Source organism: Haliotis cracherodii, unplaced genomic scaffold, assembly GCF_022045235.1.
Source record: "Haliotis cracherodii isolate W230 unplaced genomic scaffold, xgHalCrac1.p SCAF_1, whole genome shotgun sequence".
Classification (NCBI taxonomy): domain Eukaryota; kingdom Metazoa; phylum Mollusca; class Gastropoda; order Lepetellida; family Haliotidae; genus Haliotis; species Haliotis cracherodii.
Window position 1 is genome coordinate 55,204,451 of NW_027266264.1, and position 28,000 is coordinate 55,232,450.

Here is a 28,000-nt window from a genome sequence, read left to right on the forward strand (position 1 = left end):
AGTGTTTACTCAGGCATACCAATACAAGGCATCCAGTGTTTACTCAGACATACAAATAAAAGGCATCCAGTGTTTACACAGGCATATAAAGACAAGGAATTCAGTGTTTACTCAGGCATACCAATACAAGGCATCCAGTGTTTACTCAGACATACCAGTACAAGGCATCCAGTGTTTACTCAGACATACAAATAAAAGGCATCCAGTGTTTACTCAGGCATATCAATAAAAGGCATCCAGTATTTACTCAGGCATACCAATAAAAGGCATCCAGTATTTACTCAGGCATATCAATAAAAGGCATCCAGTGTTTACTCAGACATATCAATAAAAGGCATCCAGTGTTTACTCAGGCATCCCAATAAAAGGCATCCAGTGTTTACTCAGATATACCAACACAAGGCATCCAGTGTTTACTCAGGCATACCAATAAAAAGGCATCCAGTGTTTACTCAGGCACAGGCATACCAATACAAGGAATCCAATGTTTACTCAGTCACAGGCATACCAATACAAGGAATCCAGTGTTTACTCAGTCACAGGCATACCAATGCATGGAAATATCTGGAATATGGACACAGATAACTGTCTACCACAGTATCAGCAATTTTGCAACTTTGGAGCTATTCAAAGCAGGCTATTTCACAGAATGAAGCGTACCCTGTAGCCATAGATCATGTCAGACATCTTTAATTTGATCAGTACATTACACATAGAATTAAATAAGCCATATCATCAAAGTCATCTTACCTAGGTAACAGTGTTGGCACCCATGCCACATTGGAGAATGCCGAGATGGGAGGAGCATTAATCCTAGCCAGCTCAACAATTCCTCCAGACTTAGACAGCGGACCGACTGGGTCGACTCTCCAAAGAATGAGTTCACTACAGAATGAGAATCCTCCATGACTTTCTCCATCATCATCTGTTGCAGAATCCTTCTCTGGAGACTCCTCCTCGGGAATGTTGTGATGGGATGTTGTGAGCAACAACGGTAACACTGGATGACATGATGCAGAGTTTGTTCGGAATCTATGGCCACATGCTCTAGAAGCATGTGCTACACTGACAATTGTCTGAAACTTGGAGTTGTCTGAGAAACTAATCTGCCACTGATTAATGCTTCCGTTGCTGTGTTTTGAAATCATAAGTACATTTGGAATCAACATATTGTCATTCTGACCAGGAGAGTTTTTCCCTGTTGCTGTGGCAGGCTGTCCACTGTGTCGAACAAATCCCTCGTGTTCCATCATGGACACTTTACTTTCACTCATCTTCATGGCTGACTTGATGTCCATCTTGCTGTAGTTGCAGTACATGAGGACGTTGCTGGCCATGGTGCGAGCATCGGGGATGGGAAATGCGTTGGGCAGCCGGGATGAGAAGCTGACTTGGGCCTGACGGAAACAGTACGGGTTACACTCATCCAGCCAGTCAACTAGCCTGAAACAAAAGCAAGGGAGATCATCCATGCTCATCAGAAGTAGAAAGTTCACAACCATGATGACTGTCAACACAAATTAATTACAATGAAGATCTTTAAAGTGAGGCCATTTATATCCTGACTTCAGACATCCTGCTGTGTTGCATCAAGTATTTGCATCAAATGGCCAAATGGCCCATCATCTCCTAAAAAAAGTGGGATCAAGTCTTTGGGTGATATATTGTTGAAACAAAAGATTGACTACAAAACATCAATCATCTTCAATCATTTATCTACTTTCAAAATCATGCAGATGTGGACGTAAGATTTTGCAACCAAAATAGTTAGATTCTCATAAAACTAGTTCACTGTTCTAAATAATCAAAATGTCCATGAAAGAAACAAAATTAAATAATTTTTACCCTCAAGCAATGAATTGTTAGTTAATTACATCAAGATGCAAGTTGAAGAATATTACAAAATATTTTAGCCAAAATATTAATCAATATGGCTAATATCTTGCGACATGATGTTTTGCAGCAGGTAAACAGAAATAGGAGACAGTATGAGTTACAGATAAACAGTAGAGTCAGACTGTGTTTATATGTCACCATGGTCACAGAAAACAAGCATGATATAACATCAACATTTCCATGTTCTGGCTCAATGTGAGCATGGTGGGTGGATACAACACACTGTACTGCAGAGTGTGGGGAATGTATACTGTGTTGGTTCCCTCCACCAAGCTGACAGTGGAACTCACCACACAAGAAAGCTGCCATCGACTGGGTGTATGCTGAACAACATGTCAGAACTCTGATGCCAGTCTCGCAACAGCACCTCGATCTTCCGATCCAACGACTCCACGATCGAACTCTGAAATATCATAGATGGTAGTTTTACTTTTACTTCAACAAAATCTGAAGACTATTTTACTTGTTTGAGTGATTGAAGTGTATTTTAAGTCATATCACAGCATGTCAACCTAATACAAGGTAAGCCCATAGTGACCTTGTGGGTGACCTTGAAATGGCATTTAGAGTGAGTGAGTGAGTATGGTTTTACACAACTTATAGCAATATTCCAACAATATCGCTGCGGGGGACACCAGAAATGGGCTTCACATATTGTACCTATGTCGGGAATTGAAGCCAGGTCTTCAGCGTGACAAGCAAACCCCAACCGCCCCCATGGAATTTAGAAGCAGGAGTGTCAAGCAATGATAATGACTGATAAAGGTACCAACACCTTACTGCAGTCAAAATCCACAAGTCAACCCTGTCCTCCTTTGTTGTTTAAAGCCGCACTCAGCAATTTTCCAGCAATATTACGGCGGTCTGTAAATCATTTACTCTGGACCAGACAATCCAGTTATAAATATCGTGAGCATCGATCCATGCACTTGGGATAGGATGACATACATCAATGAAGTCAGCCAGCCTGAATACCTGATCCCATCAGTCGCCTCTTACAAAATCATGGGTTGCAGAAGACTTCTTCTAAGCAGAACTTCACGGGTCCTGTGCTCAAGATGGTAGGGATTGAGGCAGCATTGTTTTTAGCAATATCATGACAGAGGACACCACAAATAGCTTTCACACATTGTACCCATGTAGGGAATCAAATGTGGGCATTTGGCATAACAACCAAACCAAACTGAGGCTATCTCAGGGGCCCTCTTAAGGTTGCAGATGTTCATAACTTCTGTGAATCCCATCTGTATAGTCCAGTGCAAACATACAAATGCTCCAAAATGGTGTGAATCTGAGATAGACACCCTTGACCACTGAATCCTGGCTGCCCAGGCACTAGAGGTGTAACGATACAGTGAGGGTGTGATACGTTTCGTGTCCTGATATGATTTGTATCCCGATACACTACTTATATTTCATAAGTTGATATTCTTATATTTTGCAGGTGGGTCACAACTCTGAATCACTAGTTTGTAAACTTCAAAGATCAAAGATGGTATATTGTAGGACAGAAACATAAAGGCCATAGGGCACTGTGAATGTTTTCTATTTATAGCCAGGCGGGAAATATTAGTGAATATGATGTAACCTGGTTGTTGAACACAGTGGTTGTTGAACACAGTGGTTGTAAATTCATGCATTGTATCGTGGATCTCTTATCAGCATACAATACAGTATCGCCGTATCATTACACAACTAAAAGGCATGCAAACCAAGCACCACCACTATCCACCCCTATTTATTTACACCTTTCCCCACATAAATAACAAGTGTGTAGTTGCAACACTGCTGCTTCCTTACTGAGATGTCGGTGGAGCTGCCAGTGCCCTCCTCTGAAGACATACTTGACATACTGTCTGTGTGGCTCCCAAGGCTCTTGTTGTCCTTGTGGAAGTTCTTGTGCTTGTGTCTTCTTTTAAAGAATTTGTTCCTCTTCTTCTTACCATGACCTGCAAAATAAGATAATGATCAATCTGATCCTGTGCAGTGGACAAAGAACACACTGTATTCATCTTATGAGTTGGCATTACCTCCACTTCCATCTGTATTTCAGTTTTATATCAGCGCCTCAGCTTAAAGTGATGCAGATCATAGTGGTTTAGGAGGTGTGGCATCAAATGATGCAGGTTGCAAAAACATACAGGAACATAATATTGGAAGCAAGGTGGTTTCCAAGTTAATAAAGTAACCTAGAGGCCTGTGTCCCATTCAACAAAGCGACCTAAGTGCTGAGGGGATCATAACTTTAACCATACTTTAACATAGGCTTATGGTTTGTTGTTTAACGCCTCACTCAGCAATATTCCAGCTATATGACAGCGGTCTGTAAATAATCGAGTCTGGACCAGACAATCCAGTGATTAATGTCATGCCCATCGATCCACGAAATTGGAATCGATGACATGCGTTAACCAAGTCAGCGAGCCTGACTACCCGATCCCGTTAGTCGCCTTTTACGACAAGCATAGTCACCTTTTACGGCAAGCATGGGTTGCTGAAGACCTATTCTACCCCGGAATCTTCACGGGTCTAACATAGGCTTATAACTGTCATAGCGCTACAATCACTTTGTGGAACGGGACCCAGGGGTCTCTTCAGCAAAGCCATCTTAGAGCTACAACTGATTTTGGCCCTTGACCCTTTCCCTACTGAGACACCTTCTCAGCATCAGCATGAACACTGTTTTGCAGAACAAGACCTAGACTTGCAAGGTGCATACCTGTCTCGTCCTTGTCAGCTTCCTGATCGTCATGGTCGTCCTCATGGTCATGTTCATGTTCGTGCTCCTCGCTGTCGAACTCATGGCTGGTGTGGACCTCCTCCTTATGGCTCTCCTCAAACAGCATCTGCTTGTGGAGGTCCTGCAGAATGTGCTCAGCCTCTATAGTGAACTGCAGCTCCTTGTTGTTCAGCCAGTGGATCTTGAAGTTGTGATCCACGTCGCCCTTGTTGCCAATAATTGGCTGAAGTGGAATGTCTACAACAGAGAAGGTCATACAGTCATCATCCGTCAAACAAAGTGGTGTCACAGCAAAACATGCTTAACCTGGAATCACTCAACATCCTGCAGTGGTGGTCTATATGGAAAACACAGAGATGTATATATATATCCTGCAGAGGTGGTCTACAGGGAAAACACAGAGATGTGTACATCCTGCAGTGGTGGTCTACAGGGAAAACACAGATCTGTATATATATATATATCCTGCAGTGGTGGTCTACAGGGAAAACACAGAGCTGTATATATCCTGCAGTGGTGGTCTACAGGGAAAACACAGAGCTGTATATATCCTGCAGTGGCCGTCTACAGGGAAAACACAGAGCTGTGTATATCCTGCAGTGGTGGTCTACAGGGAAAACACAGAGCTGTGTATATCCTGCAGTGGTGGTCTACAGGGAAAACACAGAGCTGTGTATATCCTGCAGTGGTGGTCTACAGGGAAAACACAGAGCTGTATATATCCTGCAGTGGTGGTCTACAGGGAAAACACAGAGATGTGGCTAATGGTACCCTGAGTTTTCCATTTTCACAGGTCAGGATTAGAAGCTCACCTTAATCTGAATCACCAACAAATGACTAAAAAAAGCTTTGATGAACCAGAGAACATTCAGTTAAAGGGATGCTGGGTATCAAGCAAGTTATCACCAACCGAGTAGGACATGCTTGTAGCTATGAATTATATATACAGTGAGTGAGTGAGTGAGTTTGGTTTTATGCCGCTTTTAGCAATATTCCAGCAATATCACGGCGGGTATATATACAGAGATTAACAACAACAAAGGCTTGAATCAAGGCTTCCCTAGGCTGAATTACTCAGTAGTTGATCACTGGCTTGTAGAAGGTTGGAGCATCTGAACCAAAATGTTGCATTGAAAGAATAAAACAAGTCAAAATACATTATCAGTGAGCTCTGTTGACAATAAAGTTCATAAATCGCCACTTGCAGAATGGTGGTGGTAACTCCACTGACCTGTCTCTGGGTTGATGCTCCCAGCCAGGTGGAAGTGCAGTACCGGGGAAACACCGTTGTGGTGGATGGCGAACTTGTGGAAGTCATGGACGCTGCCCATGCTGGGGAGACTGGTCATGCTCATCACAGTGTCAGGGCCGTACTTTGGGTGCTTCTTACGCTTGTGGATTGCATGCCTGAATACAAATCATACAGGGAATTACATCCTGTGTCTTTCACATTATATCATCAAAACAAGTGGATTAAAATAGCAAAACTCCAACAAGACACTTTCATTCTCTATCATTAAGTCAACTAAATATATTAATTTGATGACCCCATTAACTTTAGAGACCATCTAGAAAATATAACAGTGCTTCACCTCGCAAACAAACAAAATATCAAAATGCATGTCTCTAATTTGACTGAAACTATTGAAGCCTTAATGTTTATATTACAGTATAATGTCCTTTCCAAATGACAACCTAAATATTGTCAATGTTCATAAATTAAAAATGCAAAGTTAATCGAAATGTCTTTCCTTTGTACAAAATGGTAAATTGGAGTTACATTTGTTGAAACTGCCAGTAAATGGATTGTTGTTCCCTGATCATGTCACAGTCGAAAAGTCATGTCACATTGTAGTGAGTGAGTTGGTTTTAACGCCGCTTTTAACAGTATTCCAGTTATGTCAGCTTAATGTGGGAGGAAAGCCCGAAGTGATGAACGTCTCAGACGTTTACCACTTCGGTGAAACCCACAAGCACGGGTATGGTGCTGACAAACCTAGAAACATAATCAGGGCGAACCGGGCTTCGAACCCAGAAATCATAGATTTCTGGTGTGCCCAAGGGACGCAACTCTGCACAGCGAATCGTGACGCCTTAGACGAGTGGGCCACCTGTGCCCCAAATGTCATATTGTAATGTTGCAATGCTATTAAGTGCTATAGCAATGCTATGCTATTTCACATCAAAGGAATATTTTGAGCTGGGTTCAACAGGGTTCACACATGGGACCAAAGCAGGGAAGTGAAGTCGGCCTTCAGCCTGATGTAACCACAAGGCTATACTGTTGGAATAAATAATAATGACTACAAACAGATGAGTAGCAACAGCTAGCATTACCTACCTTATAGTCTTAAGTCTCTGCAAGAACCTCTTCTTGTGACGGTGTGTATGAAACTTGGGATCAAGCTGTCCACTTGGGTCAAACTGCTCTAAGTCCAGAAGACCATCATCTGGGAGGATAGTTTCACACCAGATACGACATACGTTGTCTAAGCAGGATGTCACCAACATGTTGGCCACAGAACCTCTGGCAGGACAGAATAAGGATATTAATTCTAACCTCAGAATGCCTTTGTTTTACTAAAATCTAACATTAGATGACACTGATGTGTATTTTTCATTTCTCTTTTCAGATGAAATCATTTAAATCCCACAATAACCGTTAAATATGAATGTCATAAAATATATAACATGATTACCCAAGGTCTCATCACTGCCGGTAAAGTCAGGACAATCCATACTGACCAAACATCATAATAAGGCTGACCCACAGATTAGGACCCATTATCAGCTGATCCTGGCATGGCAAAGAGATGCAACTCTGCATAGCAAATTTCGCCATCATAGACACATATGGGCTTTGTGGACCCCTGACACTGCATTAGAGTGTCAGAGTTATCTCCCTTACCTTGGCATGAGCAAATTCCAGCACCACAGACATCTGGGCAATGCATGCCCCTGACGCTGTTATCAAGTGTCTGAGTCACCTCCCTTACCTTGGCATGAACTTGCTTGTTTTCCTCCAGGAGAAGCCAGTGACAGCACGGGGGTGAGAGATGTACACAAAAGAGTAGTGCTGTTCCTCCACCTTGGGACTGATACTGTCTGACCGGATTAACTGGGGGCTCACTGAAACAATAAACCAATCTACTGCTGAACACCTTGTAGGGTCTTCGGAAAGTGAACGCTTTAACCACAAGGCAACCCGACTGGCCCTGGCACCTTGGACAAATGTGCCACCCATGTCCCCGGGGGTTGAGAGTGACACAAAATTGTAACATGTTACTGTATATCATCTTTGTCACAAACCTCTGGGAAGTTTTACACTCTTTCAGGGTTCAATTACACACATAAACAAGGTCACATTTGACCACCTTAACCTTTTTCAGTCCATTCCAAAATCAAAAGCAGGATTTTCCATTCCAAATAACACTTTTTTTAAATACCCGCCTGCCCGACAGCCTAGACGGTCTATTTTGATGACGGATGGTCAGTTTTGAAAAGTTGCATGCCTGGTGGTCGTGAGTTAAAGTTACTAAGTTGACAATCCACCAGGGCTTTTTCATCTTCTGAGAACTTACATTAAACAGAATTATTCTTATGTTTACCCTTTCGTTAGTTTTGTTCGTCAGTCTAGAAAATTCTGGACTGGCAACATTTTATCTCGTCTGGTAACTTTGCAATGTCGTCAGTCTGGTTGTCTAATTGAAATTTTAGGGAATTTTATATACTGCAAATAACACATATTCAAATGAGATGGGTCAGGTCACTGACGAAGATTGTACAGGTTCCAAGTTTTGTTACACAAGTTAGCACAATATACTCCAATACATCCAGATAATGTGTCACTTTAAAAATGTAAGGATAAGACACTCACATTTTTCACGTTAAATTCATAATTTACACCATTTGAATCAGGGGACAACTTGAATCTTTTGATTTTAACATCAGTGCTACGACAAGGACTTCTTGAATTCCATGCTTAACTCTAAACACTGCTATCTGTTGCTGAATCCTGTATCAAGGTACATGGTTCATATACTCACATTTTCTGTCTTCATACCAGATTTTGACCAGTCTGTCAGCCTGAAATAATATTCAAACACTGTATACATTTGACTTCACAGTTCTCATTTCTTCCGAAAAAGACATGATAGTTGACACCTGGCAATATTTGTCGTTTATGAAAATACAAAAACATATATAACAGTGATATGCACATCCTCTAGTCTGTTAGTCTGAGACTAGTAACCATCTGGACAGACAAGTTGTTTTATGGAAAAATCTAGGTAATTTACATAACCTAAATGAACTTAGTTATATTGCATAACCAAAACAAGCTTCAGACTAGTTGCATATGATCCATGGGTCTACTACCCCTGTAATATATGTGAACTGGATCATCGCATGTGAGTTAACTCATTAAATGTTAAAATGCAGCAGGTGCCAGGAATTCAAAATATCGATGTTCTGTTTCCTCCATACATACCTTGCCTGCTGAGGCAAATACATAACCATCAGGAGAGAACTTGAGGTGAAACACGGCAGAAGAGGGTCTGAAAACAACAGGTGCAAACAGTACTTTAGTAACCAACAACACCACTACACAACAACTACAGTCAATACAGACATAACTCAGTCAACTACATTAGATAACAACAAACCCAATTGCTTAGAAGTGACTATCAACTACATAATTCACATGCATAACACACAACAACTACAGTCAATACAGACATAACTCAGTCAACTACAGTAGATAACAACAAACCCAATTGCTTAGAAGTGACTATCAACTATATATCTCACATGCATAACACACAACAACTACAGTCAATACAGACATAACTCAGTCAACTACAGTAGATAACAACAAACCCAATTCCTTAGAAGTGACTATCAACTACATAATTCACATGCATAACACACAACAACTACAGTCAATACAGACATAACTCAGTCAACTACAGTAGATAACAACAAACCAAATTCCTTAGAAGTAACTATCAACTATATATCTCACATGCATAACACACAACAACTACAGTCAATACAGACATAACTCAGTCAACTACAGTAGATAACAACAAACCCAATTGCTTAGAAGTGACTATCAACTATATATCTCACATGCATAACACACAACAACTACAGTCAATACAGACATAACTCAGTCAACTACAGTAGATAACAACAAACCCAATTGCTTAGAAGTGACTATTAACTATATATCTCACATGCATAACACACAACAACTACAGTCAATACAGACATAACTCAGTCAACTACAGTAGATAACAACAAACCCAATTGCTTAGAAGTGACTATCAACTATATAATTCACATGCATAACACACTCATTGTTAGCCCCTTCGACTTTGTCTATCCTCAATGATCTAGTGAATTATGTCTCCAATCTATTACAATAAATACAGTCATACAGACCCACACAGACCCCTAGTTTTGCTATGAATCAAAATATGTAATGCTAACAATAGCCATCCAATCAAGAAATAAATATGAAGTTACTGAGAAAGACTAGTCACTTGCAAAACAAAGCCTTCACAGCGAATGGGTCCGTGTATTTATCATGATAGAATGGAGATATAATATCCTGGATAAGTGACGATGGAGACTGCCATATCCAGAGTTGACTGCAGAATAACCCAACAGATCAATAAGAGTATCTGTGCAGGTTTTGTGACGGACAGATATATAACCATAAGACTACCCAACATCCTGTTCTGGTGTGAGGAGTAGACTTCAGCTGACCAGTGTCAGATGCAGAGATGAGATCTTGTTGGCTTACAAATCAGCAGAATTCCTGCATACTTCACATTAGTTATTCACATTATCAGAAGGGGGCACTGGTGGCCCAGTCGTTTAGGGCGCCGCAATTCGCTGTGCAGAGTTGCGTCCCTTGGGCACGCCAGAAATCTATGATTGTGGGTTCGAATCCCGGTTCACCCTGATTATGTTTCTAGGTTTGTCAGCACCAAATTGTGCTTGCGGGTTTCACCGAAGTGGTAAACGTCGGAGACCTACATCACTCCGAGCTTTCCTCCCACATTACGCCCACACGCCGTGATATAACTGGAATACTGTTAAAAGCGGCATTAAACCCAACTCACTCACTCACATTATCAGAAAATGACTTATATACAGAACATATATACTACACACACTTCTACAGAGAGACAGGCAAGTCTAAAGGAAAAGCAGCTCAATAGCATCGGCACTCACAATGATGATGAAATGTTGGTAAACTAATAAATACAGAATTTGAGTTGAACTATATCCCTTCTTAAATTTTTTTAATTTTTTTATTATGGCCGGCGGAACTTAGATGGGAATGTCAGTCATGAGAGACAAGAAATATACTTAAAATAGCCTTATATATGCTTACTTGCACTTCCACACACTGTCCCACTCGGTCACGTGAGGCTCGAAGCTTCGCTCCTTCTCTGGGTGCATCACATGACTGAAGTGCGTGTGTATTGGATCATCATCCTCGCCTCCTGATGGGCCAACGCTGAACTGTACTCTTTTGGAGGAGGCATCCTCCTCACTGGGATCACGGTGGCTCATCTGCCAGATCTGGATTACCTCCCCTCCAGTCAGAAGTTTGGACCCTGAGACAACCAGGTCAGGGCAATGGGAATGTGTACATCTCATATTAGAACACTCAAAGGGAGACAACCAGGTCAGGGCAATGGGAATGTGTACATCTCATATTAGAACACTCAAAGGGAGACAACCAGGTCAGGGCAATGGGAATGTGTTCATGTTATTATAAAATACACTAAGGGAGACAAACAGGTCAAAGCAATGGGAATGTGTACATCTTTTCCATTCGTCACCACTCACCTCTTGCCGTAACCGGCAAGAAGACTTGTCCCCCTATCAATGAATGTTATGTGCGAAAATACGACAAACCAATCAGAATGCGTGTATGATTTCAAGTTCTTTGTCAAAGAATACCTCAGAAATTATTTTTGACTTTACATATGTCTTGCATCTAAAACATTCCCAAGGCACAGTTAAATGTGTTCAATCATACTGTATAGTTCCGCATGTCCAGATTTGCTTTAGATTGCATCTGAAATATATATAATATATTGGGAAATATATGTGAACCATAACACGATGATTTGACAATTATTTTAGGTATGCCTGTTTGCGATAAGACGGAACCCGGATTCAAACAACTTAATTAGTACTAATTGGGCCTTGGCACAAATACAGCGTATCAAAGGTTTTTATGTCTTTTTACACATAAAAGTGTGTAAAAGTATGAACAACACAGACTATTGTGAAACTGAGCATAACAAGGTGTTAGTAGATCATGGTGAATGTCCATGACCTATGACACCTTGACGACAGGTGAAAACAGGTGGTTGAAACCCACGTGCATGTGATTTGTCAGTGGTACGTGATTTGTGAGTGGCATTGTGAGTGGGATAGTGAATCATCGTCAAAATATCAGAACGTAAAAGTAACATATTCCCTTCTCAAACAACAACTTACATGTCATTATTATTATGTACATAAACATAGCCGTTATTTTTATTGTTGTTTTGATAACTTTTTTCCAGGCTAATTTGCATAATGCCTATAGCCTGTTTCTGCCTTGTCAATTTAGACTTAGTTTTATTTTTGAATGTTGAAAGTGCCTACAAATAACATCCTTTAAAGTATATTTTGTATTGAGCACTGAGATAAAACTAGCAAATCAGGACTAGTACTTTTGCAGTTGTTTTGTTATTTCGTATTTACATCTACGTAATACTTTGTGTCGATTATTAAATCCAGCAAAACAGTTCTTTTCATTTCCGTGAGTACTTTAGTCCTTATGAAAAAAGAGGACACCTAATTTTCAGTCTTTAATGTGCTATAAAATACATTCAGATATTAACTGAGCCAGAAAACGTGCTGGCTTTGTGATGCAGTTTTTACTGCAAAAAAACATACAGGCCCTACAGGCTACTGGAATTTTAATTTTATTAGCCCAAGGTATTTCCTCTTGCCTCGGGCCTAAGGTTGATCGTTAATTTCCATCCCTGCATGACACATAATTTATTTTACTATTTTGATTCATTTTGGGGTGCTGTTTGTGTTCTACATTTTATGCCTTAAAATTTGTTATGTGCAAAACAATATTTAAAAATCTGTTTCAGCTAGAGATAGTATCAATTCATATTATATTCAGTGAGAGAAATTAAGTCCAAAGTCAAGGGATCCTTGTCATAACCCTATTTTTAAAAGGTAAATTCAAATATCATAGGAAAAGGCCTCAAGGACACTCTAAATTTTAGAATGATAATTTTGTAAAATGTATTTCAATTAACCAAAGCATCAATATATCAAATGATCCCTCCAGTTTACTCAAACATTCATGTTCATAATCTGAATGAATGATGAATGAACAACCATATTTTTACACATCTCTGAAGAAAGTCAATTTTTAAGCACTGATTTAATAACAATCTACACGAACATCTACAAACTGTTTCCATACATTCCAAGGTTAAAGTTATAAGTTTCCGCAAGTACAGCAGTAATCCCTGGATAATCCCTCCCACTGACAGGACATAAACAAATACCATGCTGCTTGTGACCCAGTCTTGACCTCTGTCTCCATGTTATTTACACGAGACAGATAATCAGATTAGACGTAGTTAAAATCACAAGGGCCACCAGTATTTGTGCTCTAACAAGACAGAGGCTTACAGTTTCATGTATTTATGGTATTCATTGCTCGGGACAACACACTCCTTATGACAGGCTGTCATAACTGTCTGGGGATGATTGGCACAGGTTCCTCATGTCTTTGTTTTGTCAGAGTTTAACTACATGAATATGAACTGCATGGATTGGGGCTAACTCTGTTCATAAAACCTACTACATTTCTATCTTGAGAAATACATCTGATGAGTGGCCATCTGTGACGATGTGTTCTACATGAAATAGGTTCCCTCTACAGAATTCATCAACACACTCTGAGGCCTCTGGTTGGGAATTTAACAATAACAAATACAAGGTCAAAATGATCTTTGAAACGATGGCATATAATTCATAGTAGGTCAAGATTAAAAATGTTTAAGGCCTTTGGACCTATGGCATATCGTAGGTAACAAAATAAGGCCCTTGGTTTTTTTGTATAAAATAGGGCAAAATTAAGGCCATTGGAGCTTCAACATGTGAGAGGTCAAAATTTAAGTCTTTGTAACCAGAGATAATTCTCATAATAAAGACCTTTGAAGCTATAGATGATACATGTCAAAATTAAGACCTTTGTAACTAGAGATAATAGTTAAAATAAAGACCTTTGGTTCTTCAGATGATACATGTCAAAATTAAGGCCTTTGGAGCTTTATTGTGTCAAGATGAGATGATCATATTCCATCCCAGAGATGTTTCTGGACAGTTAAATATAGTCGAAGTAAGGGTCAGAGTATGTATCATTTTTAATAATTTACCCAAACAAACCGATGATAAACAACAAAAACAGATTTGCATAAAATATTGAACAAAACCATATTTCTATGAATGAATCAATAGGAATATAGGCAGGATGACAGGATAGTTATTGACTCCAACATGCATAAAGCAACTTCACCAAATCAATTATTGAATTAAAACTATAGATAAACAATAAAGTCAATACCTGGTGACCCAGTCAACACACAATACTATCAAGCAGCATGTTACCCTGTCAACTAAAAACTGGTTTTGTTTGTCACTGAAGTGCAGTAAAACAACATGTGCTTTTGGACTCCAGACTGATCCAATCTGAAGCCCCTAATCGTTCTGCCCATTTATTTCGAGTATTCTGCATAACTCTTCTGTATTTTATACCACTGAAGTAAACAAAATCAAAGCATTCAAAGATTAACTCTGAACTTACCTGTCATTTGAAAGCAGGGTTTAATTGCCACATGGCTAACCAAGTGAAAAAAACAACAACCCCAAAATACCTGAATACCCTGTTTTGGATGGGATGCAAAAGGAACCACTATATATTTTGGGGGCTTAGACTCTTTTAATCCTTAACATTCACCTTCCATGTTCCAACTGAGGCAGTTGACGAAGCATTCTGTTTCAATAGTCGCAGTCTTGTACCAACGATAGTCTAGTTTCTGTTGACAAAAAAGAACATGTATTACATCAGTGAGCTACAGCCAGGGAAGAACATACGTATGGATGTTAGTTCTCGTTGTGACAGTAGGCATGGTAGATGACTCACTTACTGAGACAGCCATGAATTAATGAAATATTTGGATGCAATCTTTGAATGTGAAGGGTGTTGACAATATGTTCTTTTAAAAGTATATCTATCATGCTATTGCAAATAAAAAAGTCTAATTTTGAAAACAATTACAAGAAATTCAATACAACAATACAAATGCATAAATATGCAATTAACATGATTAATTAATGAATTAAAATCAAGCCAATCATCCTTGATGTGTGCACAAATGAAATGAAAGGACTAATTTTAGATTCTGACCGAGTTTCACAAAGACATTTTAACAGATGACACTAGAGAACACACGGAGAAAGTGATGTGACATTTATTTTCTTTTATCTTTATGACATTGAATTTGACCTTCCTCTTTGTACAATGTCACGCCACAACTGCAAGACGGTCGGTGCAGCCGCATGCATAAATCTGCAGCTGTGACAGCGAACGCACACTTCACACACTTATCCTCACACCTGGCGACATGGAGATCAATACAAAATATTGCACATGTCACAACACTACAAAAAGCTGTTTTTCTGAGACACACAAATTTGTCATACTACTCAAAGTTTACTGAGGAGCAAGTTTTGATGTTATCTAAAAATCATCCAACAAATAAAAACTATCCTGGTATACAATGAAAGGGTAAAACCCATAGGACCTCAATTTCATGATGAACGGAGAGAGGCATGCAGTCATGAGCACGAAGTGCACAAGGTGCTTGACAACCTGTGTTAGGATGTATCGTGACAGAATGGCATCACATGGATCACATACACACAACTGAAAGTTGTTTCTTTCAACAATGGATTCCATTTCGTGACTTTTGTTGTTTTATTTTTGGTCAGATACTCTCATTTTGAAGGGTGATCAGACTGATTATTGGTCAGATGTTGTTTGTTGGCATTGAGTGACACATGACAACAGACTTTTGTTCATTAAACATGTCTTCATGCAATATTGTCTTTAGCTATTTCAACAGATGTATTACCAGTGCTGATCCTAAGCAAATTTTGCGTAGTATATGATAACACAGGGATTCATCAGACAATAGTCAGCTTCAAGTCTGCAGTCAATGCCAGTAAAAATACCCAAATGAAATATAGAAAGTACCCAGTTCACGTTTATATAGTTGTCACTAATGTTATGGCTTTGTAGAGGTGACTTGTATTGCACTGATAATAACAGGACCAATAGAGATGAAGGGGCTTTAATGCTTAGTTTTACACCATTGCATTCAACATAACCTCTGCATTACACATGTTAAAGAGATAAGAGCTTTAGAAAGAATATAATTAATTACATCGTCCCAATTTGACTGCCAAGGGCACTTTGATTGGAATCCTAGATAAATCGTTCACCATCTGCTTTGATCACATTGTGAACTACGGCCCAGGATGTAAAGTTATCACAAAGGGAAACTTATCAGTTGGAAAGATGAGCCCAAACTACATATATTGTTGATTTTGATAGTGAACAATATGAGACATTGTCCCCTTTTGCAGTTAGCAAATGACTTTTCCTCGATAACACTGTCAGTGCCACTTGGTAAAAAATTCGCTTTAGGCAAGGAAGGTATGATAAAAGTCTGGCTGACCACAATCTTGTAACATTGTAAGATAAAAAGGACCTAAAACCTGAATGTGGTTGTCCGACTTTGCAACAACGTTCTGTGATTAATGTCACCCATATTTCATGCTTTCAATAACTTGAAACTATCCTACAGTGAAAACTGCAGAAAATAAATAAAAGGGAAAAAAAAACAATAAAAGCTTCCTATTTTCAGCCGGTTGAATGAAGTTTCACTTGGATCAAGTGAGATGTGAGATTGGATTACCATGTTTACATCACTTAATCAATAAGTCATTGATTCACCAACTTCACAGTGCTTCACACAGTGACAACACATCCACATGTTTATCAATAACCTTGTCCACACGAGCCATAACCTCTCGGAACACTCTCCGTTGTTATAACTGATTAATGGATGATTATCATGATTATATGGAACAAAATAATGACAACTTGTGAAATATCTAATACCTTAAATATAGAAGGGAGTGAGGTGATATTGTTTAGTGCTGATGGAAGTCTAGCCATCAGTGAGGGAGTTTGGCTTGATGCCACTATTAACAGTATTTCAGTTGTCAGCTTGATGTCAGAGGAAAGCCTGATGGGGTGCAAGTCTTGGGTGCTTACAGTTACAGGTATGGTGCTGACAAAGCTTGATCACAATCAGGGCACATCTGGGATTCAAACCCACAACGATCAGATTCTGCCATTACTAAGGGAGGCAACTCTACACAGCGAAGTGAAGCACCTTAATCACTATACTACCAACGTGACCTATATATATATGTGAAAAAGTAAGCGTGTGATCCGTTAAGTGAGTTTTACACAAGAAAGCAACATAGCATCTTCCCGAGGCAAGAGAGTTAACTGACTATAAAAGTCAAGTTTCCACCCTTGCCGAACTAGGCTGGTATTATGGAGTTACATTTTGGCTGGACTAACGACTCTATGCATAGTCCAATCAAAATCGCGCACCGAAATCGAAATCCGGTTCATAAAGTGTCATGCAGATTTCGGTCAACTGCAGGATTTGCAAAGCATGTGCACCGCTAACTCGTTGTCAACAGATATTTTCTATATCTTTTCATGTTTTTAATCAAGGTGCTCACGTGATTTGATGCACTTCAAGATGTAAGACTCGTTTGATCACAATATAGATCTTGATTATCGATCAGATCGTCATGAATGGGTGCCACCATTTTGTTTGAAGCAAATGCAAGTGATACAAGAGGTTGAATCTGATTGGTCAATTGGAGAGGCATAGAAAGGACATTACTCGTAATAGCCACTGGTGGCGCTACGATCGAGCCCAGGAATTCCAGCCTAGTTCGGCAAGGGTGGAAACTGGAGTTTTAAAGTCAGTTAAATCTCTTGCCTCGGGAAGATGGCAACATAGTTATTCCCAGCAACCGGCAGGCGTACTAATCAGCACGAAGCTTACCAGTCTACAGACAACAATTGAACCATGACACGTACCAGGATACACCAACACACTACACCAGAAAGTACACTTGAGCATCTGTCTTCCAAGACAGTCGCTCGTCCATGTCTATTCTCAGTGACCATTGGTGCCTGGGTCTAATAAACTTTCTTTCGGTCAAGCAAGTTCATATAAATAACAGTCAGATTAAAATAAACACAAGTGGATAAGAGGTCAAAAGTTTGGGCACACAGTCTGTACAAATGGTAAATAGATGGGTGTTGCATACAACAAAAAATGAAAATAATCCTCAAATAAGTTACAACTGGTTATTATGAAACAAATAAAAGTGAATCTGGTGTAAGAATAGGTAAAATATTTCCACCTGGTATGTACATACACAACAATGCTATGAATGACAGTTAACAGGGCTAAAGATTAAAGTCTCTCATTATGGAAAGGTACAGATACTGCAGTGCACACATTGCAGGGGTAAGCTGTTTTCAGGGGTTAAAATTCCACTGCATTCAGACCTGGTCACAAACTCCTGCATAGAAGAAACATAGACATGCTGTTGATCCAAAACAGTGTTTTTGACATGGATGCTGTTTAGTTAACACTAATTAATTTAACCCCTGAAATTGCTGAAGTGTTGATAACAAGTTCGCTGCTCCAACATCAAAATGAGCACTTCTAACAAAGACGAGAAATGTCACTTAAAATGTAACTTCTGAATAAACAACAAATGAAGACATTTTCAGGTAGAAAGATATCAATTTATCCTTTTCAATAACAGCCTAATGTTGCTGTAAATATTTTACTGTTTGTCTGATTGTTATCGTTTACTGCCATACTCAGTAACATTCCAGCCACAGGAAGGCGCACCGTAAATAATCAAGTGTGGACCAGACACACCATTGACTGATATAATGAGCAATGTCTCACTATGTCAGAGTATGTTGTCATGCCATCTATCACGTTACAAAATCTGAATTGGTTAAAATTAAAACCTTTCTACTTGTACAGCAAAACAGTCATCAAGAAATCACTACAAGAATGGGCATTTGGAAACCACTGTGTCAAAGAACACTTGGGTAATCAAAATAACGACAATTAAGTTATAAAATGAAACCTCTCGGACTAAAGTTGCGAAAATTAAACTCCAAAAGTGTTCAAATAACTCAGAAACAGTAAGTTTTTCAAATTAACATTTGCATGCTATGTCTTGAATCATAACAGCAGTGTGACTCAAATGTGTCAAATGTGTGAAAAGATCCTGATTCAAACTGATTTCCTCAGAGACGGTGCAAATGCACTTCCAAGTTGCATCATAGTGTGTGAGTGAGTGAGTGAGTGAGTGAGTGAGTTGGGTTTTACACCACAGTATTCCAGTTATATCCCAATGTGTCAGCTTAATGCGGGAGGAAAGACCAAAGTGATTCAGGTCTCAGATATTAACCACTTTGGTGAAACCCACGAGCCTGGGCATGGTGCTGAGAAACTTAGAAACACAAATGGGGCGTACCAGGATTTGAACTCATGGTCTGGTGTGCCCATGGGACGCAAGCAACTCTACACAGCGAATTGCGGCATCTTAGATGACTGGGCCACCCTGTGCACCTCAAACTACATCCGAAGGAATGAAATCTCAGAGTTTTGTTTCTTGTTGACAAGAATTGGACGCTTGAATGAGTTTTAGATATAAATGTTCATACATGTCTCTAATCCAAAATTCATAAAAGAAACACTAGTTGCCAGTTACATATTAATTTCAATGTGTTACTTGCATGGGCCTACAACTAGTAAAAGGCCTCTTAAGCATTGTCCTGTAGCAACATTCAACAAAGAATACCCAAACTGTATCATCATGATAATGTTACCTTATGTACTTATGTATTTTGTCAACAACAATGTACTCGTATATGTGGAAACAATAAATCAAACATGTAATAATATTTTCAAATTTATATTGAAAAAGACATATATGAAAAATGAAATATCTCTTTTTAAATAGAGTAAAAATATTATTTAGTGGTAATTTTATTGTTAATGCTGGTGTGTGTTGGCTGGGTTCATATATATATATGGGATGGCAGCAGAAAGCAGTGTTGCATTAAGTCATTGTGGCCATGTTTAAACTACTCTTGGTCCCTTGAAGCACCTTTGTATGTCTAAATATTATCACACATCACAGCTAAGAGTGAGTGAGTATGGTTTCACGCCGCTTTTAGCAATACCAGAAATGGGCTTCACACATTGTACCCATGTTGGGATCAAACCCATGTCTTCAGTGTGACGAGCGAACGCTTTAACCACTGGGTTACCTGACTGCCCCGTTTAGCTTAGAAGGGTTCAAGCAATATTCGTGCGATGTACTTTTCTGTGTCAAGTTTAATCAGATGCAATTCTACATGCAGTATATTAAAAGATCATAAGACTAAGAAAAAAAGAATAATTACACAATAAAGAACTTGCATAAATCGTTTAAATGTCGCATTTAACGACAATACTGAAAAATATTGGAAAAAGAGAGAAATCAACTGTTATGTCACTGTTTCAGTCGATTTGATTATACATTAAATGAGAGTTTGCAAAAGTTATCTCGGTAGGCTAAATATGATTAATATTGTACAGTAGTGATTTCTTGATGGGAGCACATGAACATTGTAAAGACACATGCTAACGCAGGAAAACCAGGAAAACAAACACACAAACCTTTGTATGTCCCTGAAGTAAAAGAACAAACACAGTAACATGGTGTAGTGTTAGAACTAGTGTACAAACCTATTCAAGGCCAGACTCCTTTCTATAGTTTACAGATTATTGTGAAAATAAAAAATAGAATAAAAATACTTGAGATTTTTATTCACAAATTTTTCAAAATATGTTGCCCTGTGTGCAGTGATGGTAGAGTTGGTCTGGTTGTCCTTCCATTTAAATATATAACATGCAAATTATTTTATTTTATAGGTTTGACATGGTCAGTGGATCTGTAAACCAATTTCTAAAAAGGAGTCTAACCTAACCATTTCAATACACCATTTCAGCTAATCAAAACCATAATCACTATGAGTAACTGATAGAGAAACCTCTTATGCTATAAAGGTAATTCAGTGACAAGAGCATTCCACCACAAACTTAGGATCTTAACAATAGACACATTATGCCAAAACTTAAGGACCTTTTGCACATATATACCAGTAAACATTCCCTTATGTCACGTTTATTATATACTGTATTACTCATGCTTGTACTTTCTAGCTATCTACAACATTTATTGGTTTCAAAATCAGTTTAAAAGCACATATACAAGAAGTAATGTTCAAATTCTCAATTGTCTCCGATACTAACTTGGTGAGGACTTGAAAGAAAAACTTTTACAGCATCTGGTACAGCAAGAAGTGATCAGAACAGTAAAGTTATGCTTTTCAATATCCCCTTGTTTCTGTCATTTGGTCTACGACAGTGAAATCTCATGAACTGAAACTCCATCACCTCATTATTCATAAGCAGTTAAGATCTGAACAACTACGACCAAATCCAGAATATTCACTGCATGAGATTATTGGTCAGTATTGATGATGTATGACGATCTGGCTTGGACATTAGTTTGTTAACTAGTCCACATAAATGATCTGTAATAGAATTGCTTTCTACTTAACGGTAAAAGTGGTAGTCCACAAGGAAATGTTACTAGTCCTTCCTGAATTTTATTAGTCTCGGATGAGTGGTATTAATTTCGAACCCTGAAGGCCTATGTGATTATCCCCCGAGCTACAAAGCTTCACATTAACGACTGGGTTAGTGAACGGTGCATGATTACAAGACCAAAATGTAATAGCCATCTCATAAACATTGTTCACATTGTCAGAAGACAACCTGATTGACGATCATTTCGTAACTATCCCCGGTCCATTCCCAATTTCAATGAATAAATTATGTTTTGAAATCAAAGTTTGTTTATTATACTAACTACACCTTCTACCAAACATACATCTACGTATTCGGGCACAATCATTTCCATATTGGAGGGATGTCCTACGTGTTAAAAATACCAAACTTGCAGTGCTAATGGCATCTTCCCGAGGCAACAGACTTAACTGACTATAAAAGTCCAGTTTCCACCCTTGCCGAACTAAGCTTCGATTCCAGAGTAATGTTTTGGCTGAACTAGCAAGTCTGCATAGACCAATCACAATCGCATAACAAACTAAGTTAAAAAACAACATGGATCTCAACGTGCAGATTTCCGTCGACTGCAGGAGTTGAAAGCATCAACAAAGCTTAATAGAGCGTCAACAGATTTTTCCAAATATTTTCATGTTATTACTCAAGGTGCTCCAGTTAATTGATGCACTTCACAAGGTAAGGCCCTATTATTGCAGGACCGCCTCCATGGTCTAATGGTAGAGCATCTGCCCGGAGAGCGGAAGGCCCGGAATTCGATCCCCAGCCGCGTCATACCAAAAGACATTAAATGGTGGTACTTGTTGTTACCCTGTCTGGCACTCAGCATTAAGGGGCTAAAACAAGGACTGGTCGGCTCGGAGTCAGTGGTATGGTATCTCAGTGTGCTAGCACTATAAACCGGCATCAGTCCGGACTAGTAAAAGCAGCCACACACACACACATACACGTGCATGCACGTCGCTATATAAGTGCAATAATCTTGGACGCGACGTTAAACCCCATTTCACCTCATCTCACCTATTATTGCAGTATAGATCGTGATTATCGATCCAATCGTCTTGAATGGGAGCTGCGATTTTGTATGAAGTAAATGCAAGTGATATTACGAGAGGTGGAATCTGATAGGTTAACAGAAGGGGCATAGAAGGGACTTAACTCGTAATAGCCACTGGCGGCACTACAATCGAGCCATGAAATTCCAGTACAGTTCGGCAGGAGTGGAAACTGGACTTTTAGAGTCAGTTAATGCCCTTGCCTCGGAGAGATGTGCTAATGGTCCATGCATGTAAGTTGGTGTCTTTGAAGTGATTCTAGATAACATTGTGTTGAACGTCAAATAAGCCCGAAATGTCATCCATGCAAATATGTATACACGTAGCATTGTCAGTGTTTGAAATTTGGGATCCTTATCAGTCTCATATCTATGACACCTCAGTGCATGACGATCTGACAAACCCTCTATAGGAGGTGAATCTTTGCCAACCAATCTAAACAAAGGGTGTTGAGTTTTTTATCCAATCAGATATTAGCTTAATAAAATGATTCGGCTTTAGTTCCTTCCCATCTTGATTGCAACCTTTTTATCTTTACCCACCTAAAACAAAAAATCTCTTGACAAAAAACAGTTTTGGGTGTACTTGCCATAGCTTTCACAAACGACATGGGGTATAAATTATCAACAATATAATAGCATGGCCTTTATCATTTTCCATTTGGAACTATCCATTTGTTTTCAAGACAATGAAATCAGTTATGATTATCTTTATTTAACAAATAGCTCAACACTGAATGGATGACACAACCTCCTACTGTTTAGCTAATCATCATTCGGAGACGTAAGAGGTCTGATTTTACTAAGACTGTGATCCTTGTCTAAATGACAAACCTGAAATATTTTGGGGGTCGTCTAATTCAAATTCTAAAGCCTAATTTCTAACACTGACTATGATCTTCAACTGTTTCAACAGTGCACTTTAGATGAACACAGGTTAATGCCATGGGATGCCTATATTTCCCATGTCTTCATAAGGTTAAACATGAAACTATTTCTCTAAATATCTCTCTATATATATAATACTTGAAGCTACTTACATGCTGACTTTCATGAATCAGTGGAGTTGGTTCAAATATATGGACTTTCCTGCCATAGCTGGCTGCAATCTGAAAAGAAACAATAATATGAGTAAGCAAGGAGAGAACGCTAAGCTTCAGCAATATTCCAGCTATGTATGTCTTCTCACATTGTGTAGCCGTGGGAAACTGCCCAGGGCCATAGGGCTGATGAGGGCATGCTTTGCCCACTAGGCTAACCCACAGTGCACTGCTACAAAAAGCTACGAGAAATTACAGATCATCTGTGCCAATATCTTTACAGTGAATGAAGCGTGAAGCCCAAAGCCCTTGTCAGGGACTTGCAACACCACTTCAAACAGAATTTCACTTATATCACAGCATATCAGCAAGACATGGGAGGAAAGCCAGAAGTGATGCAGGTTTTACACATTTACCAATTTGGTGAAACCCACATGGTCTGGTGCTGACAAAACTTGAAATATAATCCAGTGTTACAGGGTTAGAAACTAACAGCTTTTGTCCACTAGTCCTTATAATGATAATGTATAGCAAAACCCTTAAAATGCGCCAATTTCTACTAGTCCTAAGGATACCTTTACTATTGGGCAGTTAGGTCAGGACTACAGGACTAGTGCCAATTTCTAACACTGCTGTTACGATACCCATACCAAAGCACAAAAATTAACACAGATAATTTAGAGAATCTTTGCAACTCTATATATTCTTTTGAAACTGAGTTACCTCCATTCTTAAACATGTTCAAAACGAGTGAAGAATTTCCCTACCTTGCCAGTGTCTGTTGAGCAGTCAATGCAGCTGACTTTGATGTTGCCATGGGAGACACCGGGGATGATCTGTACCCGCTCAAAGTTGCTGGCTAGTATGACAATGTTGCACCCTGCGGCATATGCCTGAAAAAATAGAAGTTTTTAATAAGATTATTAAGATTAATAGTTTTCAGAATATGACTGACCCATAATGTATAAACATAAAAATATTACAGTTCAACAATCATTACAAAATTGAAAAAATAAATTTTTGCTCTCATATCCAGGAATGGAACCTTTTTATTTATGCAAAAGAAGATTTCTAATTTTATATCCACAGAGGTTAAATAAGATTAAGTCTCAAAAGATATATGCATGATCAAATGAAAACTTGCTGCCATGTGCCCTATTGTAACTGGAACCAAACAATTACTTGCGACTGTTTACGAGTGAACATTGTCATAGGACCTTAAAAGTTCCCGTGTTATTCGTAAAGTGCATTGTCTTAGAACAGCAACTCTAACTTTCAAAATCCAACAAACTATACATACATTATTTCAATAATAATAATAATAATAATAATAATAATAATAATAATAATAATAATAATAATATTGTATTTCTAAAAAGATACTTTAATCATGTTATTCAAAATGAAACTTACGTCAATACGAATTTGAACAGTGCAAAGATATATTTTTATATGCACAGGTGATCTACTAGACGAGTTGCCAGTGCAAATCCCTTTGGGACTCCAAAGGTAATGGAGGATCCACACCAGTCTAGCTTTGACTGACAACTTTCCTCATTGTGGAGCAATAAAGTCCCTTCCTTCAGCTCGTACTGAACCCACACAGACAGATCAGTGGCTAATTTCAACAAGGGGAGGCTAACACTGTGACCATAATACACACGGACTGCACAATTTCCCACTTGGCTGCTTAATAATAGGAGGAGAAAGGGCCTTCTCCCACAACCAAACTGGCGGCTTCTATGACACAATTAGGCTCCATTACTGAGCGGAAGTGAAGATGGCAAGAAGGAAAACGAGAGAGGAGAAATGGCCTTGGGTTAAACATGACCGTAACTTATTAATGACCAGCCAAAATAATAGTATTGATCTTTCATACCTTGTCCAACAGCCTCCGTGAACGTATACCATGCATATTGATTTTGAAAAGGAATGAGCTCAAATAGTCATTAGAGGAGTTCAAATTAACAATGATTAATGCAAGCCTATTTCTTGTCTTGAATACCGCCTTTTCATCAAAGGTTAAAGCTGCGGCTATTTGCTTTAAAGAATTGGAACCAAACAAATCAATTGTGACTTCAATACTACTAATTTTCAAGTGATTCCTATCAGCTGTTCTGTGCAGACTGAGAACCACTTCTTCAAGCACCAGAGGAGCTACAACTGCAAACACCTTCAGACCACATCCTAATTTGTGGTACAAAGAAAGAACAGAGCTCACAAAGTTGCCCAAGGTGAATAAAGCGTATTTATCTAGAAACAATTTGATTTCTTGCCCAGATGTTGAAAAATACATGTCATGTTCAATTTCAGCCACACAACTTTGTTTATCAAACAGAAAGGAGCAACCAATTTTGAGTAAGGAAGTGAATTTTTTCCCCGCTTCAGCCAGCAATGTACATGCAGCTACATCACAGCTCCATCCAGTAAATAACTGAGACTGGGACAGGGCAAGCAGTGGTTGATAGCATGGCAACAAGGCTTGCTGTCAGGGATCCATGGTAAACACTATGAGCCCTGTCACACATCGTATCCACCCAGTCATAATTAGCTTGCCCTTACAACAGGCATGAGGTACTGGAGGCCAATCCTGCTCTCACAGGGGAAATGTTAAAATATCAAGAGACTGTTTCTGTAACTTGTAGTTTCCTCCTCATGCAGTCCTAGCATGTTCATTTGAAGCTATAAGTCCAGGCCAGTTTAAGGTAGGGCTGGGAAGATACACTATCTGTGCAATCTGATACATATCAGGATACTTGCATGTGCTCTTAAGCCTTTTTTTTCATAGTTTTCATAGACAGGATGGCCTAATACCTGGTACACTGATGATTAACAGTTGGCGGTGGGAAGTATGCCACAACGGATGAAAATATTTACATTTGATTTTTCACTATGAACTTTCAATACTACCGGTAATCAGTGTTTAGTGTACTGCAAACATTTAAGGTATGAATCAATATTTTTGACTTAGTGTGCGACTGTGATCGATATCATGAAGTAAAAATCGTGACTCACCGATGCATCATTGCACCACTAGTTTAGGATAACAACATCATGTCAGTTCCTGAATGGTTCCTGTTTATTGGTTGTTTTGGTTGTTTTGTTCTTGTTTTGGTTTGTCACTCTCAGTTCATGTATGTTAATCTAAAAGTGTTTACAGCTAAAATGGATAGAATTATCAAACAGCTCTCATGTTATCAAAAATGAGCAGGCCACTGTAACTTGATAATGCCTTCATATCACGCCCGTTGTTAGGTGATGTCATAGGATAGGGATAGGTGACGTCACGTTCAATAGTGACGTCATCTGGTTTGTTCCATGACATTTCCATATTTGTAAAAGTGGGTCAGTGACAATTGTGTTGATTGCAGTAAATGTTTCAAAACCGATATTGTTGTTTCTTTTTATTTGATAACAAATTTCATCTATTTTAGCTATAATAACAGTAACGCTATTATTCGGGGCATTATCATTTGTAGAAGCTCTCGGTCTTTTCAACTGGCCTACTGCATCTGGCAGTTAATCGAAGCATATTTTTTTAATGAGTAAACATTATGTTGATCTTTTTTTGTTCCATTTATAAACTTCAATTCATACACTGGTGTTTCAAATTGCTTCCGAATTCAAAATTTAGAATCATACAATATGTTGTTGTGCATATGACAATACACACATATTGTGCATCGTAAGATATCGTTATATTCATAAAACCTTCAATACCCTTCCCTAATTAACACAAACATCTACTGAAAATAATTTTGCAAAAAGAAATATTTGGGCTGGTAGACTTTTTGGCTGAGGCAGATGAATTAATCTCAGACTTTCTTGTGGAGATATATGATTTAAGTAGAGCTGACAAAATGCTACTGATCAGGGCCCTGATTATTCATATCAGTTCCATCCATATGCCTACACAATCTGCAGACAGTAGATGACATACTCGATTAGGTCCTCTATCTCTCATAATGACGAATGAGCCCTCCACTGCACTTTAAAACAAAAGTTCATACAGAGCCTGAAGCACAATACACATGATGAGGACAATCACACATCAGTGCGTTTCAAACAATCAAGAATACAAAAATCAAACTAAAAGCTGTCCACGCTGACAAAGTATAGTCATAATTGATTTTTGGAAGATAAAAATAAGTCAATACAACATGTATAAGAAGGGACGTAACCACCATTTCTTTCAATCAATGTCTTCTATATAATTTACAAGAAATACTTTAAACATTATTTTGATATTGATTTCAGCCACTAAACACATGGCTGAATAATATTTTTAAGAAAGAGGCCTAAATGAAGTCATTTGCCATGTTCATACTCTGAAGGTCTGTGTCAT

At 38.8% G+C, this 28,000-nt stretch overlaps 1 protein-coding gene across 7 annotated transcripts in view; it reads right to left on the reverse strand.

The window, feature by feature from the left end:
• The window catches only part of LOC139479553 (dmX-like protein 2), a 110,326-nt gene that overhangs the window by 56,420 nt on the left and 25,906 nt on the right, over positions 1-28,000 (reverse strand). For all 7 annotated transcript variants that reach the window (XM_071262434.1, XM_071262427.1, XM_071262398.1 and 4 more), the window contains exons 2-14: positions 24,423-24,548; positions 23,656-23,724; positions 14,697-14,775; positions 11,043-11,268; positions 9,126-9,192; positions 8,683-8,722; positions 7,633-7,765; positions 6,978-7,163; positions 5,868-6,043; positions 4,616-4,873; positions 3,697-3,845; positions 2,187-2,299; positions 751-1,443 (exon numbers count right to left, since the gene is read on the reverse strand). In XM_071262434.1, the coding sequence (XP_071118535.1) occupies positions 751-1,443; positions 2,187-2,299; positions 3,697-3,845; positions 4,616-4,873; positions 5,868-6,043; positions 6,978-7,163; positions 7,633-7,765; positions 8,683-8,722; positions 9,126-9,192; positions 11,043-11,268; positions 14,697-14,775; positions 23,656-23,724; positions 24,423-24,548 (2,315 nt within the window). The remainder of the gene's footprint in view (positions 1-750; positions 1,444-2,186; positions 2,300-3,696; positions 3,846-4,615; positions 4,874-5,867; positions 6,044-6,977; positions 7,164-7,632; positions 7,766-8,682; positions 8,723-9,125; positions 9,193-11,042; positions 11,269-14,696; positions 14,776-23,655; positions 23,725-24,422; positions 24,549-28,000) is intronic.